We start from the raw sequence: 22084 nt of genomic DNA, 5'->3' as shown, positions 1-22084 counted from the left end.
AACACTTAAAAAAGCTTTAAGGTTCTTTAATCCCAAATCCCTAATTAGCCACCACTAGCCTTTTGTAATAAGGAAAAAGAGTATCTGAAGTACAAATCAGGAGTTCGCTTTGCCTGTTTAACAATAAAAAACATTTTAAAAATGCATGCTTAAGGCAATGGCAGTACTAAAAGAAATATGCAGAGGTGGCTTCAACAAATAACGGGTCTGCGAAACGCAAGTGCCTAACAAAAAGCAGCCTAAACCTCTATTGCAATATACAGCACTCCAATAAATTACACAACACTTGCATAGGCTGCAGAAATAACGCAGGACAAGACTTACACAGATGCCAATCCGCAGCATTTATACACATGCACATGGCAAGAGACAGAAACCAAACACTATCATTCAACTCGGGCAGGGCAGCGCGATCTCGAGTTTGCCCAGCGTGAGAGTGCTCTCTGCGTGTGTGTCTGTGTGCGCGCGTGAGAGTGAGACCCATCCTCCGGGCATTTCCCCTCTTTGGGCAGTTTTGCTTCATTTGTTTCCTATTTCTGCTACATAGAAACTAACTTCCATCTCAGCTCCAGCCAGCGCCGCTGAATAGAGCCTGTGCTGCGGCTCTGTGTGCGTCAGATCCCTCCGCGGAGCCGTCCCCGGCCCCCTCCCTCCTGCTATCGGCCTCCACAGAGAAAAGCGCCTTCCAGCCAACCGGCAGCTCTGGCTCCGACATCTTCTCCGACTGGAAATAAATAAATAAATCGAACCCCGGCCGGGGAGGAGAGGGCGGGGATCGCGCTGTGCCGGCTGCCGGGCGCTGGAAGCGAGGGGTCGGAGGCACTCTTTTTGCGCCGGGGGGCGGGGGCGCGGGCCGAGGACGGGGCCGAGCCCGGGACCGCGAAGGCGGCGGACTCCTTTCTGCGGCGGAGGGATCCACGGCGGAGGCGGCTACGGCCGTAGCCGCTGCCTGAGAGTTGTTGTTTCCTCCTCCTCCTCCTCCGCCTCCGCCGCCGTTGCTTGAATGGTGGAGCCGAGGATCGGCTCGTGAACACACAGTGACAGCTATAGGGCAGGCGGCGGCACCGTCCCCGCTTCCCCTCGGCGGCGGGGTGTCCCGTCGGCGGCCCTGAAGTGACCCATAAACATGTCTTGTGAGAGGAAAGGCCTCTCGGAGCTGCGATCGGGTAAGTCGGGGGGCTGCCGGGGCCGCTGGCACCGGGCGATTCCGCCCGCGGCCCCCCGCCCCCCGCCGCCCGGCCGCTCAGCCTGTGTGTCTCCCCGTCTTTCTCTCCCGCGCAGAGCTCTACTTCCTCATCGCCCGGTTCCTGGAAGATGGACCCTGTCAGCAGGCGGCTCAGGTACGGCGGCGCGCCGCGCGGGCCGGGCCGGCGCTCGCCGCTCGCGGGCGTGGGGGAGGGAGGCGGCGGCGGCGGCGGGGCCGCGGCCCGGGGCGCGGGGCTCAGCTCTCCCCGCTTTGTTGTTGCAGGTGCTGATCCGCGAGGTGGCCGAGAAGGAGGTAAGGGCGGCGGCGGCCCGGCTCGTCCCGCCGCTGCGCGGCCGCCCCTGGGCCGCTGCGCCGCCGCCGTCGCCGCCGCCGGGGCGCGGGGCGCGGGGCTCGGGGTCCCCGCCGGGGCGCGGGGTGGGCGGGGGAGGGGAGCGGGCGGGCCGGGGCCGGGGCCGGGCTCACGGGGCGTCCTCTCCCCGCAGCTGCTGCCTCGGCGCACCGACTGGACCGGGAAGGAGCATCCCAGGACCTACCAGAATCTGGTGAGACATTCACGTCGCAGAGCAAAGAAACTTTTCCCTGAGTCGAATAAAAATTGAATTTCCCGCAATTTTTTACAGAGACAAAAACTTGGCCCCAGAACGTGAAAGCTCCAAAGGCCACGGGGAGGGTTGGGAGGCCGGCGCGGGGGCTGCGGGAGCCAGTGGCCGGGGGGACCCGTACCCCGGGGCCGCAGGGGCTGCGGACAATTTATTTGTGATATTTTGTTAATGTGCTAGAAATAAAGATACGTCATGAGTGTTGTGCAGTGCAAGGCCGGAGGAGGAGGGGCCGGCGCGCGCGTCCGTGCGGGCGCGGGGGCGCGCGCGAGGCGGCGGCGGCGGGAGCGGCGCGAGGAGGGAGGGCGCGCTCGCTCGCTCGCTCGCTTGCTCTCTCTGCACGCGCGGCCGGCTCGGCTTTCTCCTGCCCTACACAATAGCTGGTGACTAACTGCTCCGAAGTGGCATTAGCATTTCACAAGCAGGCTATTCAGCCGCTGCGGAACCGTGGCAAGACATTTTTTTCCCTCCTATCTCGTTTCTTTTGCTATCCTTAAATTCAGATCTAGGTTTTTTGTTGGAAGGTTTCAGATGTGTGATAGTGGTTGGCTAGCGGCATATCTTGCCTTTACCAAAACATATTTGCAAAAGTTTAAAGCCTGTAAACAGCCTCAAACCAGAAGTTTAACAGGCTTTTTCTAATTTTGCTAATTCTCATGGTATGCCCTTTGTTCAATTAAAAATTATTACTGTGAGGCACTAAACAGTTCTGATTTTCATCCATGTATTTACTATGGAATGGAACTTGGTCAGTGTAAGTTTTTCTGTTTATATTGGGGTATATTTTGTTTAATAGCTTTAAAAATACCTTTTTCCTAATTTTGTGGGTTTTCAAAGTGAATATTTAATTTCTAGAAATTGCTTTCCAAAAGTGGACCTATCAATTTACTATTGAGATTGAAAAAATAAAGTTACTTTAAAGAAGCTATATATATTTTCTGTAACATTTTCTTCTAAGCTGATAGAGGTTGTATAAATATGTGTTGGGCACTTAAAGCAGTCACACTAGGGGTCACCAAGCCTTTAAAATTTATGCAGTACATTGATTTTTGTGAGACGTTTTGTAACTGTTTTGAGATAGTTATAATTACTAATGTTACTTCATTAGGGCTACTCTAATGATTAGGAAGTTTCAGGTAGCTTAGAATGAATGTCTCTTGTGAAGTGGAGGCATGGCATGATGACTTTTATTTCATTTTTGGATATAGTACATCTTTTAACTTTTGTGTATAAATCTTTTATGATTTAATATAAGTTGTAACTGCTCACAGCTGTTGAAGTAAGCAACGGTGCTGAGGTTTAATCTAATGGAGACGTAACAGTGTATTCATTTTCACACTTAAAGTTTGTTAGTTTTCAAGTAGTGATTTTGGCCACTTTCCCACAGTAGTTGGCTAAAGTGAATGGAGTTTGAAGTAAACTCCAAGATTCACTAACTGTAATACTTGAAATTTTTAGGCTTATAAATATTTGACAGAAATCTTTAGTAGATTTACATGTCTCCTTTGCTATTTGAAAAAATTATCACGAAGGTTATGACATTCCATTTTTAAGATGGGGCAGGTTTTACAAAACTCATCTTGGCATCTCTTAAAAACCCACAAACCCCGAGTCGCTAAGGATTGACTGCTGTGTTTTCTTAACTTGGAGAGTTTTGGTAATGTATATATTTATATTTTTTAAATGAAGCAGCTAATGGTATCTGGCCAAATTATGGGAATGTGTAATCCTTGTAGGAATATCATTTTGGTTTCTGCAATAAAAACGGGTACTGATTTTGATTTAATTTTCTTTGGGGGGGGTGGGAGATGGGTTTCTTATTTGTGGAATACTAGTAAAGTGAATTTATATTCCTAGTCTGTTTCTCATAAGTATTGTCTTTATCAGCATGTTATTATGAAAATCCACCTATTTTGCATGGAAGGGGTTTTTCTTGCTTGGAGTTTTCACTTTCTTACCAGAACAGTCATGTTGGCATACTCATGAAACAGTTAAGAATTCTCATTAGAACTTGGAGTTCTTTGACTCATTTTCTCTTTTTATTCACTTAGCATATTGCTCACTCTGTATCTACTGGATGTGAGGTACCAGTTGGGGTGCTTTCTTATCCCTCAAACCATATATCTAAGTGTGTGAGTGATTTAACTTTATTTCACTTTTTTGTTGAGGTTTAGTTAGGTCTAAAAACACTTTGGAACACCAGATTTCTGAGCACATTATTTTTGTTTAATAGTAGATCTTGAAATTTTACCTCTAGGTGAGTACATGAAAGTCTTTTGTGCAGTATACTGTTAATTTATTCTTATAATTTAAAAAAGTTTTACTTTGTTGTATATCAAATTGAATTTATTTAATGTTGGTTTGAAGATTTGGTGAGTGAAAGTGTGTGTAGTTTCACTAGTTTCTACTCTGCCTGGAAATGATTTGTCACTATGTCAGCTGATAAACTGAGCCACATTTTTAATGGGAGAATTCTTATGTCAGATTGAAATTTCTAGGAAAATTCACATTATAGCTATTTAAGATGGGGATAATATTGGTACATGTGAGTTTAAAAATAGGCATTGATAGCATTTGTAGTTAGCCTACGGATAGAATCACGATTGAATTTTGCTCAAGAAGAAAGTGGAGTTTTAAGAATGGTTTTAAAAAATTTAGAGGTTAAAAACATAAAATTGATGCATTTATTTCAAGTATGATTGAGAAAGGAAATGTTCATAATCTGAGAGTTATTTCTGCCTTTGATATTGTAAAACATGATTTCGATTATTACCATCTCCCTTAGGGTTGAAAACATTTTTTAACAAAGTGAATAGAATATGATAGAAATTTAAAAATTGTTTTAGGTGCTATGGTATACCTTTAGTCAGATTTTATATTTTTTAAAATTTGAGATTTCTTTAAAGGAAAAGCACATTTTTCAAGCTTTCATCAAAATTTTTATTTTTTAAATAGACCCAAGCATGGGCAAACTTTTTATAGAATAAGAAAAACACTCAACTTTTTTGGACAAAGGGAAAAGCTTTGTCATTTATTTGTTTATCTTTTGGTTTGAATAGTAGAACTAGTGATTTATTAAGTCTGCTTTGTAGTTGTCACTTAATTAATGATGATTGCATATTTATGAGATCTTGAGGCAGAATTTTCAAGCATTTTTACCAGACTAGGGACTCTTGATTACATTTTTGCTTACAAGGCTTTCTTTTCTGTTTTTAGAACTATGTTCACGTTTTGCTAATCTGTTCAATTTGATGTACTTTTTGCTTTTTAAAATAGTGATATTTGCTTTTCTTTAAATTATTCCACTTTATTAGAAATCTTTCTCAAGTGGAAGGATTGGGAGTCAGGAGATGTGGATTGTGGTCTTAAGCTCTGCAGATACTTAGCCTGTAGGTAATCTTGGGCAAGTCATGGAACTTCTCTTTGTCTCAGTTGTCTCATTTGAAAAATAAGTAGATTGAAATTTTTCTAATCTGAAAGTATGTGATTTTGAACTAGAAACAGCAATACATTTTCTTTAAGTGCTAAAATTTATTTCATTCTTGGAGTTTTAATTTTCCAAAACACAGAAAAGTAGATCTAGCGAAATCATGCAGGTTAGAAAACTGTATAAATACTTTTCGTAGTGCCATTCTTTGTAATATCATTTCTCCTTGCAAAGATGAAGATTTTTGAGACACTAACCACATTATAGAATACCTCTTCATTTCTTTATAATTACTGTGTTTTTCACTATGGCTTGAGTATTAATACTAGTTTTCATAAATTATTGGTGGTCTCAAATTCCGAGATGAGTAGGAACCGTGAATGGGATTTACTTAAGTATATGTCTTAGATTTACATTTATTTAGTGTATGCTGATTAATGTGAAAGTTAAGGTGTAAAACCTAGGAGACAACTTTTAGGGGGAAAAAATAGATAACATGTTAAATGTTTTTGAAACAGGAGTTCCCATTCAGTATTAAAGGTAATGCGGTACTTTTAAGACTTGATCAGTATAATTTTTTTGTGGAGCAAGCATATAATGAAGTAAATATGTGTAGTAGAGTTACTATTTACTTTTTAAATAGAGTATCAATGAAATAATAAACTTTGGTTGGTAGTCTATAAAATAGGGTCTTAATCTTTTACAATCATTTTAATAATGAATAAAATATGTTAGATGTGACGGGAATAGTTTATGCTGAGAGGCCGAAGGGGCAAAACTTTGATTCATTCTTAATATAAAATTATTCTGTTGGTACTTATATCATTTTAAGTTATTTGAGGCATTTAGAAACATTTTTACGTGAAATAAATCCCTATTAGATTCTTAATACTCTTCAATAATTGCAAGGTTGCACGGACATAAAGGGGGAGTTGGATTGTCCCCTCCCCACATAGTGGTATTTTATACAATTGTTATGAGGTAGAATAGTATTAAGGGAGTCTATTTCCCATTCTGTAAAACAGGTTAATAATAGCTCCTACTTTGATTTGTGAGTGATAACTGACCAGCATGAATCAAGTACTATGTGAGGTTTTGGGTTTGCTATTATTAGAAGATAGTGGTAGTAAGGGTTCCAATTAAAACTTTATAATGGTGCATTACAGTTTTCTTTAAGAAAACCTTTTATTTCAGAAACAAATATTCTTAACTTTCTGACATAGCACATGAAGTTATTAAGGATGACTTAAGGATGAAATCATTAAGCCTGAGAAATAAAAAAAGTTTAGTAAATACCAAAAATAAATCATTTTAAAGGCATTGTGGATAGACCCCTAGAAAAATTTTGGTGCTGATTCCAACTGTGACTTTTTTTGGTGAAACACTGAACATGAAGAAATGTTTGAGTGATTGAAATATCCTGGTTGATTAGAGGATAGATGAAGCTTTTTTGCTTTAGGTAATGATCAGGTGTCATTTAGGAGTATGTGAAGGAAGCTTGGCTGTTGCATGTGCCTCCTCCTATAAAGATGTTTGTGGGATTTAATACCATCCCAATAGTTTGTATTCTTTTTGGAAGTTGTCAGAGAGGAGATGTTTTGTCTTCTGTTTTGTCAATCTTTTAAAGACATATACGTTTTAAACAGAATATAAAGAAGACTTAAATTACTCCTTAAATTGGCTTTAGGTTAAATAAATCCTGTCAGTGTCAATTTTTTAATTCATTCGGAATTTCTTTATTGGCTAGACTACAAGGTTTTGTTTTTTTAAAAACGGGAAACTCCTCTCTCACTTACTACAGCCATTCTTTCCTTTCCCAAATTTTGTGTTTATCTACCATGTCACTACAGAATTCTAACAAATAAGATTGTATGCTGCACAACTTATCCTGGGCAAGTAATACTAAAGTGTTTAATTTCATTCTTACTAGCAGTTTCCTTACACAAATTTTAGAGTTCTTAGAAAAATATGACTTTTAGTTAACAGAAAATACTGATTATATCCATTTAAAATAACTTCCTATTTTAATGTGCTTTTAACTGACATTAGGAAAATCAGGTATTACATATGAGTATATAAGAAAAAAATTTTAGCAGCTAATTATTTTAGGATACTTAAGTTGCTTTTGTAAGTATATCTAAAAGTGATAAAGGCAATAAGAATCAAATTTAAAATTTTAGAAATAAATTTTAAATGTAAGAAGATTTTCAATTTCTGTTTTGTGAGAAGCTATGTTGGTGAAATTATGAGTAATTTGTGAATGTTACCAAATTACTTGGGAATTAATATATTGTTGAGCATATGGAATATGGAAGAGTTGTAAGTATTTCATACTAAGTTGGGGAAAATGATAGTGCTTTTTTTTTCTTTATGGAATTTGAGAAAGCAGGATAGTGTAAACTTAGAAAACAATTGGGATATTGAACAGTGATATATATATATATATATATATATATATATATACACACACATATATATAAATGTGAGAACTTGCGGTCATTAGTTGTGAATCAGGTCCACTGTTAGTTATTTGCCTTACATTAAGTAGCCTTATTTGAGCTTGGGCATCACAGATAAGGAAAAGGATGGCTGAATGAGTTTTTGATACTAAATAAATTTAGGTGGCAGCATAGTCTGATGCAGCTTCTGCTTAAGTTAAAACTAAATTGTAAGAGGAATGAGAATTATATTATAAGCCCTAGGCTGTTCATGGCTGTGTGGATGGATGATGGCAGTCTTTTGCAAAGGAAGCACAGAAAGAATTCATGTACAGTTACTGGCTCTCCATATCTGCAAGTTTCACATCCCCAAATTCAATCAACTGAGGATTGAAAATATTTCAGTAAAAAAAATGAAAAATTATAATACAACAATAAAGAATAGTACAAGTAAAAATACAATATAACTGTATATAACATTTACATTGTATTAGGCATTATAAGTAATCTGAAGGTGATTTAAAGTATATGGGAGTATGTGTATAGGTTATATGCAAATACTACACCTTTTTGTATTCGGGGAAAGTATTACGGATTTTTGATTTTGGTATGGAGAGGCACCTGGAACCAATCCCCTGGCAGATACTGAGGGGGATCACTTTATTCTGGACTCTAGCTGTTCTGTTGTCATGGTGGCATGGCCCATTTGGTCTCTGTCTTATTAATAGAGAACAGGCACATAGCTTGTTTTGGTAGAGGTTATAATATAAATGCAGGAAATATTTACCTTTACTTGTGTCATTTGATTCTGGTTTAGTTTTTGGGTGTAGAAACACTAAATTCTAGGCAACTTAGTGAAACCTCCATTGTCTGAAACAACTTTGCTGTCATTGTATGTGAAGCATTTGTTATTTTGAGTACTGTGTTGGAAACTGAAACATTGCTGAAAGTGAAACTAGTTGTTCTCTTAAGATTATTTACATCGGCATTTTAAGATTAAATAGTTTAAGAGTTTTCTATCTTTAAGACAGTCATTTTTTTTACCAGATTCATAGATTAGAGTTTCAAATTATCTTGAATAAATACGGTTTTAAAGAGGATTTCTTACTGCACAAATTTTCCTTAGCACATCACTTAATTTAAAAACAAAACTTCAAAATGTGTTATTTTAAGAAGTTAAAATTTGTCATTTTGTTGTATTTTAAATTAATTTTTGTAGAGCATCCCTACTTTGGTTTATGGAAACCTCAATTTGGAATAGAGTTTTTTAATAGCAAGATATAATTAGATGGTAAGTAAAATTTTGGAAGAGTGAGAATTGCATTTTCCATTAAGCGACAACTTTATATTGGTAATTGTATTGGTAATATGATCTGAATTATTATCTAAATGAGTTCTTAAGTTGACTAAATTCTGAATATAAGACACAGCCTCTCAAGCTTATTTATTCACAATTACTTAAGAGTAAATAGACCAGCAAGATTAATTTTGACCGTAAGGTTCTATGTTAATTTTATCATTCTCATCATTATTAAAGAAATCATAGGCATCTAACGGTCCTTCTGAAAATAGTTATCTGGCTTAGAGGATTTGACTTGACTTACATAGGTTCTATGAAGTTTTTAGTCATCAAACTTGTATGATAATGGGGGAAAACCTAGAGTTTCTGAGAGGAAACTGAATGTAATAAAAATAATAGTAAACTTGGAATCAGGAGACCTGGGTTTGATTACTATTTCTTCTATTTTCCAAGTGTGCACCCTTGGCCAAACAGTATGACCTTGGGACATGAGTTTTCTTTACCTATAAAATAGGTAGAACACTTAAACTAATTGGCTTATGAAGATTAAATACATTTTGAGAACACTTAGCACAAAGTAAGTACTCTGTTTTTCTGTGGAAAGGCTATTGCAGTAAAAAACAAAATCACAGAATGCATACTTTAAATATTATAGATAAAATTTAACCTACACTTTGTTATAAATGGTAACAGATTTGTAATGATAAACTTAGAAGTTTTGAGGATTTTAGGGGCTGGGATTTTAATAATAGGCCTTACAGAGTAATTAGCGAATGTAGGTTTTTTTTCCTTAAATTTGTAAGTTTGCTAGAATAGTCATAGAAATAAGAACTATATTCCATTAAGCTGGCCTTTTAGAACTTAAAATTAGAGTACAAAATTGTGAGAAAATAGATATGAGAAGATCTGAAACACTGACTTTTTTAGAACCAGTCTGGTGTTCAAGACATAATGATGATGTAAATAGCTCTAGTCAGACAGATCATACTGGTGCCAAACATTAGGTGCATCTTATTTTCCTAAAGAATTATGTGCAAGAGGAAAGAATGGCATTTCTGGGTCGCCACAGGTAAATCAAGTAGATGGAATGAATATACTGATCTAACCTGACTTTGTAAAGATCATTAAAAAGACATCCAAATTTTTTTTCCCAATTTAGGTCCAGAAAGATTTTTTTCAACATGAAAGTTCAGTATGTAGTATGTAATATAGAGTGTAAACTGACAACCAATTCTATGTCAGGTACAATGCTAAGAACTTAACGTGGTTTAAATAATTCAATAATTAATGACTACTTTCAAAGGTGCTGACTATTGCAATCCCAGTTCAGATGAGGGCACTGAAACTTAGAAAGACTAAATGTTTTCCCCATTTCTTCAGACTTAGCAAGTTTAAACCCTGCTCCTTGACTTGAAATCTCTTATTCCGAATTACCATTTCTTTAAAAATTGAGTAGAGGAGTTCTTAATGGCCATATGTCTGGTAGAATGCTGTGGTTTCCAGATCCTTTATATTTTCTTCCCGCTGATAACACCTTTTTACAATACCTTCCACTGGCTGGAAAGGTTGACTATTTGTATGAAGTAGCATAGTAACCAGAAACCCGTTTATTTAGTCAAAGATGCAGAATAATAAAGCACTCAAAGAGCTCAGTTTTTTTCCTTATTCTTTATTAGGGGTTGTTAAACTATGGCTGCAGTAGGTAAATCTTGCGCAAGACCTGTTTTTTATAAGGCCTCCAAAATAAGGATGGTTATTTTATTTTTAAAGAGCTACTAAAAAAAATATGCAGATACTATGTAGCCCTCAAAGCCTAAAGTATTTACTGTCTGACTCTATGCAGAAAATGTTTGCTGACCTCTACTATAGACAATGTAACATGACATTTCACAAAAAGGATAGTTTACCAAAGGTTATTGTTACCATTGGAAGTGATTCTCACTTGAGAATGGGGGTGGAGAAGATAGAATAAGTTTGAAAAAGCTCTGACTAGCCCCCTGATCTAGCCAGTAGAGAAGTGAATCTCAGGTGGCATCAGAGTTCCCATCCATAAAGCGGGCTCTTTTATCTTAATGGGAGGAGATAAAAATGTTTTGTTCATCAAAGAGAGCATGAGTTAAAAAAAGTTGATCACCACTGATAAATAGGCATTTTTTTTAATTTTTAAAATAGTAATTGTAAATTTTATGGTGTTAACCCTTTAGTTTGATCTGTTTATACCTTCTAATTTTAAATTAAGGGTTTGGAAATGTAATCCTAGAAATGTTGAGAAAAGTAAGGTTGATCATGTTGATTTCTTGTGGCCATTTGGGGGAGGGTATTTAGGATTGTCACTGTATTATTGCAATTTTATTTTCTATTTCTACCGTTAGATTTTATTTAAAGTGCTCCTTTTTGTCTGTAGGAATTTACCTTTTTGTGCTAGTTTGTTTAGTGAAAGTGAACTGTAAAGTGTTTTCTCTTTTTTTCTGGCTTGGTTTAATGTCTGTGTTGAAAGTTATTCAAAATTTCTGTTTTATAACTTGCTCATATTTTGCACATTGATATATACATATATTTGAGGCAATAGGTAGGTAATGTGTGAGGCAGTATGAATGATTCTCAGTTTGTATCATAATTTCTTTTTAGAATGTCAATAATAATAGTGTGTACCTTTTCTGGTTAAAATAATTGAGTTTTTACATGTGAAACTTACCACACTTACAACAGGGCCTTGCATTTTGTGTGCAGCCAATGTGTTAGCTATATTAGTGTTGTTAATATTTATCACATTTAGCTTTATAATTTGGGTTTACTTTTTATGTGTTGAGTATCATAAGAATGTGAAAGCAGCTATGGTTACAGAAAGTAATGAATATATTAGAAATTGAGCATGTTGAGTTTTTTCCCCCCAAATAATATTGTACAACAGATTACTAAGAATCCAAATACAGACATTATGGATAAGAGATTTTATTATGATATCATTTAAAATGTTTCTTTTAATTATTAGTAAAAAATTAATTTAAAAAGCTTAAGTTAATGTTAAAGATGGGGTTCTTACTAACTTGAAAATTAAAAATCGTGTATAGCCATAAATGAGCTGTTTTAATTTAAAAAATTTTTTTTGTTTTAGATTTTAAATATTTGACCATAGTGACGTGGATTAATATTTGTGAAGAGTATAAATATGATTAATATATTTATGGTGAATAATGTTAAGAAAAAAGCAGTAGAAAAGATTTATTTTTAAAATATTTGTGTACTCTGTATGAGAGAGATAGCTGAGAGCAAAAATATTCATGGCCTCTGTTCTTTTGTAGTTTATGGTAAAATAAGGAAGAAAAGAATTAAATCATTATACTTTTAAATGTATAGTCACAAACTGATGCATGAATTAAAAATGAAAAGTCAAAGAAAGTATGCAACCCAGAAGACATACTCAGGCTGAGTATAATATAGGAAAACAAGAGAAGTTACATTGGAGGGAAGATCTGAGGCACGTAAAACAGCTGTCTGGGCAAGAGAGTATGGGGAATTGCAGAGAGTACGCCACGTGGGAAAAGCCTGACAGGAAAGAGAATGCATAGGTAAAGAACCTGAAGTAAGGCCATGTGTCTGAAATGTGGAAAGTGAGAGCTGGGAGTAGGGGCTGAGAATGTGCCAGATGTAGTTAGAAAAATAGGAAGCCACCATACATGCATTTCCGGGCTTATAGACCATGTTAAGGATTTGAATCTTTATCCAAAGGGCAAGAGAAGCCTCTGAAAGGGCAAGGGAAGCCTTTTAAGTAGGTGTGACTTGATTAGATACATGTTTTGGAAGGAGCATTCTAATTGTAATAAATAGTAGATTTGATGAGGTAAAGGGCATGAGTGGATGTGGGAAAGATAGGAGTTTATTGCAAAGGTGATTTGAATTTGGGCTATTAGTATAGAAACAGAATAGTATAGATGGATTTAAGGATAGGAAGTAAAAATCAATTGGACTTGGTGACTACTTAGATGTTGAAGATGGAAGGGAGGAATGGGCAGTGTAAAAAATGTGACTCCTTGGTTTCTGACTTTTAAGATTGGATAGGCGGTATTGACATTCATCAAAGTGTAGGGAACATTTTTAGTGGTGAGGGATCCATGAGTTCAGTTTTGCATACATAAAGTTTAAGAGACTTTTGGGACTCTAAAGAGAGGTGTCTTAAGTACGTTTGATATGAAAGTCTAAGCTGTGGATAGAAAATTGGGAATCATTGATGTAAGAATTGTCCAAGGAGAGAGTATGTAGTGAGAGGAAAAGAGAATCTGGAACTGGGTTCTGGAACCCAGGACCTTAAGAAACTTCACAATTTTATGGCTAGGTAGAAGAGGATAAGCCTATAAAAGAAAATGAGAAGGAATGGTTAGAGAGGTAGAAGGAAAGCCAAGGAGTGTCACAAAAGTTAAGAGAAGACAAGGTTTGCAAAGGAGGAAGTGTTTAACAGTTAGGTTAAAAATTACTGGGACATTAAATAAGGTATAGATTTAAAAATGCTTATTGGATTTATCAGTAGTTAATGGTGAACTTTTGATAAGAGGTACTTTTTGTGAAGTCATGAATATGGAAGCTAGTTTGGAGTTAATTGAGGAGAGGATGGGATATGAAATGAGACTGACTATGGATTATTCTTTAAAAAACATGCTTCTGGAGAGGAAGAGAAAGTGAAGGTGGTAACTGGGGGATTTGGATTGGGAGGTGTTAGATATAGGAGTCAGGCAGGATTTTTGTTTTTTTCCTAAGGTGAAAGCAAAGTGAGCATGTTTGAATATAGGTGTTGATGAGGTAGGAGCTAGTTGAGAGGGAGTTCGTGAATATACTGGAGTGTGGAGGACTGATTTATAGTGTAGGATTTCTATGAATTTGGAGAAATTAGGATTCAAAACATAGGTAGAGGTATTTTATGTGGTAGGACAGATGCTAACAAAATGTTTTGAGTTCTTTGGGAGTGGGGAAGTCAGTAGTTTCTTAATATTCTTAAGTGTTCATTTATCCAACTAATAATATATTAAGCAATTAATTATAAGTACTGTATTAGTTACTGGAGTAGACAGAGCTAAATAAGGCCTAATCCCATGATTTCTTGTACAGCACACAGACAGTTAAACCAGCAATTTTAGCATAGTGCAGGGGTCTTATGGACCCCTAAAACAGAGCAGATAATGGTAGAGCTTAAATGTGTATTTCTTTGGGGAAGAGGATCATAGCTATCATTAAATTCCCACTGAGGTCTAGGTATCAAAATATATTCAGAATAATTAATATGAACAATTAATATGGTAGGTAAGTACTACAAAGTGCTACGGGGATGAAGGGATCTTTGAGGGGGGAGTATATGATACTGTGGGAACACAAACAATGTTCAAAAAGAAGAGAGGTGGTGTGAATAGGTTATGGAAAGCAGTGAGGCATAGACTGAGACACGAAGGAGAATGAGATGTGGAGGTGGGTGAGTAAAGGAAGATTGCCAGCAGAGGAATCAACTTACATAAAGTCTGAAAAGCCAGAGAAAGCATGAGGAGTTTAAGAACTGAAAGTATCTCTTCTAACTTGTAAATGAAAGTTGATTTTGAAAAATTGAAATATTCTAAATCATCAAATCTTTAATCAAAGTAGACATTGATAATATTTTATTAAAAAATAGAATTGTCAAGTAAAGATTTTGAATTCCACTACCTAAAAATGTATTTTGCCAGAGAATGCTAAAACAGAATCATTACAAAGCTGAAGTTAATAAGTACTGAATTTCATTTTGTTAAAGTAAAATTTTTAAAAGGAATTTTTATCAATTAAGAAGCCGCATTATATAGAATAATCATCATACAGAAGTTTAGGAACTGGAGGAGATCTTATAAATATTCTAGACTTTTTCTTTTAAATTTTATTTTTAAATAACTTATTTTGGGGAAGAGTAGAGAGATGTATAAATACAATTTAAAAAACTCATATTTTGGTATGTTTTCTTCTAATTGATTTTTCTGTCTATTTTATTTAGTCAGTCATACTAGTGTTTCCTAAAGTATGCTGCTGTAAGTGATTATAATAGGTATTATTAGGAAAAAAGGGATTCTGTAGCTAAATGAGTTTGGGAATCTGTGGGTTAAACAAAATTAAGTAGATTTATCTCAGAATTTTTCAGAGCATTTAATGTCAGTATGCTTTTTGAGTCTCCAAAGTAGGAATATAATATGTATAATTCATATTATGTATAGAACCCCTTTTTCCAGAAATATTAATTCTTCCAAGACTTATTGACCACCTACTGTATATCAGACTTCACTGTTTCACTTATCACAGTGTGGCAGTATGGCTCCATGCTCTCTTCAGGACACATGAGTGTATTGATGTTTAGGGTGGTACAAAAGTAATTGCGGTTTCAGACCGTGGTGAATTTTAAATCATAACTAGGCTCAAACACATCTTTATTAATCAAAATAGGAACTATTACGATCAACACGTTTTTGCCTACAAGAAATAAGTTTGTTTATTCCTGTAGCATAAAAATCCATGCTTTGGGATTCAACGGACTCTTGGAAAGCATTTCTGCATCCTACTGGTTGTGGAAGCCTTTTCCCTGCAAAAAGTTGTCGAGATGCTTGAAGAAGTGGTAGTCAGTTGGCAACAGGTCAGGTGAATATGGCGGGTGAGGCAAAACTTCATAGCCCAGTTGATTCAACTTTTGAAGTGTTGGTTGTGCCACGTGCATGCAGTTGGGCATTGTCGAGGAGAAGAATTGGGCCCTTTCTGTTGACCAAGGTTGGCTGCAGGTGTTGCAGTTTTCAGTGCATCTCATCAATTTGCTGAGCATACTTCTCTGATGTAATGGTTTGCAGGGATTCAGAAAGCTGTAGGTAGATCAGGCTGGCAGCAGACCACCAAGCAGTGACCATGACTTTTTTTTGGTGTAAGTTTGGGTTTGGGAAGTGCTTTGGAGCTTCTTTTTGGTCCAACCACTGAGCTGGTTGTCGTTGCCGGTTGTTGTATAAGATCCACTTTTTGTCGCATGTCACAATCCAATTGAGAAATGTTTCATTGTTGTGTACAAGAAGAGGACGACACTTCAATGATTTTTTTGATTTTCAGTCAGCTCATGAGGCACCCACTTATTGAGCTTTTTCACCTTTCCAAGTTGCTTCAAATGCCGAATGACTGTAGAATGGTCAACCTTGAGTTCTTTGACAACTTCTCATGTAGTTGTAAGGGGATCAGCTTCGATGATGGCTCTCACTTGGTCGTCGTCAACTTCCAGCCACTGTGCTCCTCATCTTCAAGGCTCTCATCTCCTTTACAAAACTTGAACCACCACTGCACTGTATGTTTGTTAGCAATTCCTGGGCCAAATGCATTGTTGATGTTGAGAGTTGTCTCGCTGCTTTAGGACCTATTTTAAACTCAAATAAGAAAAGGGCTTGAATTTGCTTTTTGTCTAACATCATTTCCATAGTCTAAAATAAATATAAACAGCAAGTAATAAGGCATTAGCAAAAAAACATAAAGCAAGAAACGTACATTAAACTGATGTATAACATAACCACATTTATTCAAGAATGTATTCCAATATCAAATCGCAAATTCCAGCAATGCTAAAACCGTAATTGTGCACCAGCCTAATAAAAAGTAATGTAGATTCTTCATATTGACTTCAGTTTAGAAGGATGAGTATCAAACAACTTTTAAAAAATAACATTCATGGTCTTCTGCGTTTAGAGTATTACAGATACTACACGATGGAATGAAATTATTTAACTCATCACCTCCCCACCCCCCCCATCAGTCTTTTCTCAAGGAATTTGTGTTAAAATTGCCATTACTCAGTGAACTTGAGTAGCGATTTCCAGACTTCTTGGTCTCAGGACCACTTTACGCTAATAAAAATTATTGAAATTCCTTTATTGATGTGGGTTATAATTGGTATTTACCATATTAGAAACTTAACATTTAATGGAACTTATTAAATAATATAATAATTAATTTCATGGTAACATAGGTAACATTTTTATAACAGTTATTTTCCAAAACAAAACATTTGTGAGGAGAGTTGCATTGTTTTACATTTTTGTGAATCTTTAATGGCTGGCTTAATAGAAGACAGTTTAGATTTTCATATCTGCTTTCATATCTGTTTTCATATCTGTATTCGATCTGTTGTTACATCACATGTCATGTGGCCTCTGGAACGTCCACTATACACTCATGAGAAAATGAGAGTGAAAAAACGAGTATCATTTCAGTATTATTCATAGTTTTTGCTTGTGGAACCTCCAGGGGTTCCCAGAACATATCTTGAGAACAGCTGGAGTATTTAGGTACTACAGTGGGAAATTTTTTATGATTTGATAGCTAAATAAAAAGTGATAAAATAATATTTTTTCTAATTTAATTTTATTTAGGTTATTATGTGAATTTGTTTATTTACTAAAAGACTAGATAATAAAAATATTAGCATTTCATATTATGGTTTCAAATACTGGGATAAATTAATCAGTATTTTGAAGGTATTCCCAAAAGTGTTCAAAGTTTTTATAGTGTGTAGATTTATTTTATAGTTGAGAACTTGTTTAAGGCAGCAACTGGAATTTCGCCTTTCTCTCTGTAAGGTTTTTGGTAAATTATGAAATTAAGCATAGATGTTATATCGTGTTCTTAAATTTTGAAATAAACTATCAGTTCTCTTTAATTCTGGAGATTTTCTTTATATCAATGGTTTGAAACATTTATTATATTTTATAGTTAGATGATTTTTTTTGGTTGCTTGTAGCTCGAAGGTTTTGAAAATTCAAATGAAAAACTAAAATTTACCATTTTAGTTTATAATGCTATATATTTTTCATTGTTCAATATTTACATTGACTGGCATTTGTTAATTTATAGCTTGTTACATTTAGGTTACATTAATTTTTAGCATTATTTTCTTCAGTGGATTAAACAGTGGTTGGGATAGCTGTTTTATTCTTTGAGTCAAGTGGTTTCACAAAATAAACGTAAACTTTTCCCAGAAGTAAAATGAAATGTTGAATAGCCAGAACAGATTACATGTTTTTAAAAGTATGTTTTAATGTGCAGAATTATATAACTTTATTTAGCAAATATTTTTATATTTGTTTTTCACGTAATAGGTGAAGTATTACAGACATTTAGCACCTGATCACTTGCTGCAAATATGTCATCGACTAGGACCTCTTCTTGAGCAAGAAATCCCTCAAAGTGTTCCTGGAGTTCAAACTTTATTAGGAGCTGGAAGACAGTCCTTGCTACGTACAAATAAAAGTATGAAAATTTTCTAATAGGATTTAGACATTCTTTTTCTCACTTTTTGTTTTCTATCTTTCTATGCATAAAAATATGTGTGTTTAATAGGCTGCAAGCATGTTGTGTGGAAAGGATCTGCTCTGGCTGCATTGCATTGTGGAAGACCACCTGAGTCACCAATTAACTATGGTAGCCCACCCAGCATTGGTGAGTTTGAGTTTACTGCATAGTTGATATCCTCTTGTTAAAGAATTTTTAAAAGTAAAAAGTTTTTTTTAAGTTACTATGATGTCAGAGAACTTCATATTATATACATCAGCATTCAAAAGTGAAAAACTTACCAGATTTTTTTCTTGTTAGTAGTTTTAATGGTGAAGAACTCATAATGTGTAATTATGGATTGTATACATTGTATTTTATGTAGGCTGATTAGCTCGTTGGTGTTTTATTTTTGCAAAAAATTCCTTACCAAAGTGTATATTATTAGGTTGAGTTAGTGGAAATAAGTATCATAATTCAGATTAGTTATAATGATAGGAAACAAAAATAGTTATCTTTTAAGAAGCATAGTACTTTTTTTTTTTGCTTTTAAAGTTATAAAGGAGAAAAACTGATACAGATATGTCTTCTGGAAATGCCTCCTAGATCCATCCTTTTCACCTATACTAGTACTAGGCCCTTGTCTTACCTGGGTTAATATAACATCCTCCAAACTAGTTATTCTTCTTGCTTCTGTTGTCTTCTGCCTCTCTCTTTTCCAGTATACTGTGGTGACACTGTGATGGTAATCTTATTCAGTTCCACCTTTGTTTTGTCACTTTTTTGTTCAAGGTAATATAAAGAAGTTGATCAATATATTTTAATAGTCTTGTACTTTATCTACCATGAAGTCAACTCCTGACTTTCAGAGAGACCTTCACATTTTAATCATTGCCTTTTTTCCCATTCCCACCCTTCTGCCTAGCCAGGAATGTTATTCTCCCTCTTTCTTCCATCTATCCAAATCTTACTCATTTTTTCCTTTTCTGGATACTTTTATACTGGTAGTTGATTTTGTGTAACTTTTGTTTGGTATTTATATATATATTTTTCCATCATTATACTTCCAACTTTTTTGTATCCTTTTATTTTTCGTCTCAAAATAGCATAGAAGTGGCTTTTAAAAGTACAGTATGACAATCTTTATGTTTTATCTAGAGTATTTAGTCCTTTACATATAATTATTGATATATTTGGGTTTAAATCTCTTATCTAACTTGCTTCTTTGAAGATGATCTCTTTTTCTCTGGTTACTTTTAAGATCTTCTCTTTCTCTTTGGTTTTCTACAGTTTGACTATGATATGTCTTGGTGTCAGCTTTTTATTTATCTTGTTTGAGATTTATTAGCCTTCTTGAATCTGTAATGTCTTTATTGACACTGAAAAATTCTCAATCATTATCTTTTATAATAACCTATCTGCTCCATTCTCTCTCCTCCCTGGGACTTAAACAAATAGGAACTTAAACAAATGCTAGACTTTCTCACTTTATCTTATCTGTTACCTTCTCTTTTACATTTTTTTGGTATCTTTCTGTCTCTGTGATGCATTCTGGATCATTTTTTCCCTCTGACCTATTTCCCAGAGGTATCCTGTGTGATATTTGTGTGATGGGTAATCATGGATGATCATGTTTCCTTTTTTTTTTTTTTAACATACAACTATCCTGGTTAAATAATAATTTAAATATATAGTCTTACTATAATGAACAACCATTAAAACAACAAAGGAATTTGAGACATTGGGGTATAATTGTACTTAGAAAGTTATACTAAGGGATAGAATAGTTTTCCTGAAAGAAGGGGAAGGTAAAATATTATAGGAGCTTTCCCATATAGGGAAAAGTTTCTCCTCTTTGAAAAACTACAGATTGATATAAGGGGAATATGTTATACTTATTTTATCAAAATCAAGTAGCCCTGTGGTAGGCAATGAAAGTGTAAGAATGGTTGATGGTAAAAATAATTTTTCACTTAACGTTTGCTGTGTAATTACCATGTACAAGGCACTATTTATTTTCTTTTAACACCTTAAATGGTCTGTAAGTAGGAACTATTATTCTTATTTTACAGTGAAGGAAACTGAGGAATGGAAAGGTTTGGTAACTTGATCAAAGTCACACATTTTAAGTGAATCCAGGATTTAGCCCAGACTGACTTCATCATGCTATGCTTTAGTCTCTGTAAGCCAAATTTTCCAATAATAACACTTGGCTATTCAAGAAAATTGATGTTAGTCATTTTTGGAAAAGGATAGCAAATATTTGTAAAATCAGATAAAATATTTTAAGCTGTGTTGGTTATAGTCAGATAATTAAATACGGCTGACATGGATATAGGGAATATAAGTACAGTAGTTCCCCCTAATCTGCAGTGGATACATTCCAAGACCCCTGGTGGATACCTGAAACCTCGGATAGTACTGAACCCCCTATATGTGTATGGCAAAAATACCTTGTGTTTTGTGTCATGCATAGAAATGTGACTGGTTCATTCAGGTAACAGCATTAATTACCAAGCAGGTCCTTGTTGTAACTTTCTGAAAGACTATTTCATTTTTAGAGTTTAAGATAAATATTTTTTTTTTCCTTTTCCATTCACATTTTCAGGAAAGTCTTAGTTCTTTATATTAAGAAATACCTGTTCTAGAACACCAGTTTTGCCTACTTTTAAAGATTGTATTTACATATAGTTTTTGAAATTACTAAAGAGGAACTGGACTCTACTTTTATAGTCATAGGGTAGTGTCAGAATTCACCGTGGTATACAGTTTGTTTTGTCATTGCTATAAAGTTATGAACAGGATGGAGATAGGAAGAAGTAATTCATCAGGCTTCTAGGCAGAATAGTTTGCCTACATAGTGGTACAGTGTATTATTTCAAGTCATCACAGTATGGATCAGAAGAATTTTTTTAAAAAATATGAAAATTTTTAGTACTGACTTGTTTCTTCTTTTGTTGATTCCTCTTTGCCATTTTCTGTCTGGCTACCTTTAAAAGTTTTTTTTGCTCTTTCATTGGCCAGTATGATATTAACTAAGTATCAGTGGGAATAAGAAAAGACTCAATATTTTAGCTTTTCTTAAGATATAGATTTATATGTTCAATATAGACCCCCAGTATTGAAACTTTGACACATTTGGCATAGTAGGTTTTTTAAAAATTTTTAATTTTGGAGTAAGAAATTATTTACTAAGTTGCACAAATAAAGAGTCCTATATACCTCTCACATAGTTTCTCCTAATGTTATAATTTTACATTACCTGGTACATCTCTGAAAACTAATGAACCAACAATGGTACATTACTATTAACTAAACAGCAGACCTTACTCGTATCTCACCAAGGTTTCCTGCTAACTACGTTTTCTTATTCCAGGATCCAGTCCAGGATACACACTGCACTTAGGGTTTGTTCATTTTCTTATCGAACTTCTTGCTGTAACTCTGAAGATAATGTAGTGTCAAGGTGCTGGGAAAAATTGGATTTTCTTATTTCAGACCGTATGCAAACTATTGGACCTCTTTATTTTAATGTCTCACATTTTTATCTCAAAGTTAAAAATATCTAAAATAGAACTTTTGAACCTCTCTGAACTTGTTCCAAGCCAGAAGCCTGGAAGTCATTTTATTTTCAATTTATTGTTCACTTCTTGTGTCTGTTTAGTAAATAAGACCTGTTTATTCTACTCTTTTGAATATGTTCTGCGTTACCATTGCCACAGCCACATTTCAGGCTTTGGTATTTCTTGTGTAGAGTTCTACTTCATTCGTTTACTTGCCAAGTAATATTTGTATCTGTCACTGAACTAGGATCTG

General features: G+C 35.5%; 1 protein-coding gene across 2 annotated transcripts in view; it reads left to right on the top strand.

Annotated features, from left to right (window-relative positions):
• Nucleotides 1–891: 891 nt before the first annotated feature.
• Nucleotides 892–22084, top strand: part of LOC123633016 (pleckstrin homology domain interacting protein) — a 131595-nt gene continuing 110402 nt past the window's right edge. For both annotated transcript variants that reach the window (XM_045543919.1, XM_045543917.1), the window contains exons 1-6: nt 892–1166; nt 1282–1340; nt 1469–1498; nt 1690–1749; nt 18097–18247; nt 18338–18436. In XM_045543919.1, the coding sequence (XP_045399875.1) occupies nt 1127–1166; nt 1282–1340; nt 1469–1498; nt 1690–1749; nt 18097–18247; nt 18338–18436 (439 nt within the window). In that variant the 5' untranslated portion in view covers nt 892–1126. The remainder of the gene's footprint in view (nt 1167–1281; nt 1341–1468; nt 1499–1689; nt 1750–18096; nt 18248–18337; nt 18437–22084) is intronic.

The sequence above is a fragment of the Lemur catta genome, chromosome 2, assembly GCF_020740605.2.
Source record: "Lemur catta isolate mLemCat1 chromosome 2, mLemCat1.pri, whole genome shotgun sequence".
In the NCBI taxonomy this organism is placed as follows: Eukaryota; Metazoa; Chordata; class Mammalia; order Primates; family Lemuridae; genus Lemur; species Lemur catta.
Note: the sequence above shows the minus strand (reverse complement) of the source record. Positions and strands in the feature narration are given on the sequence as shown.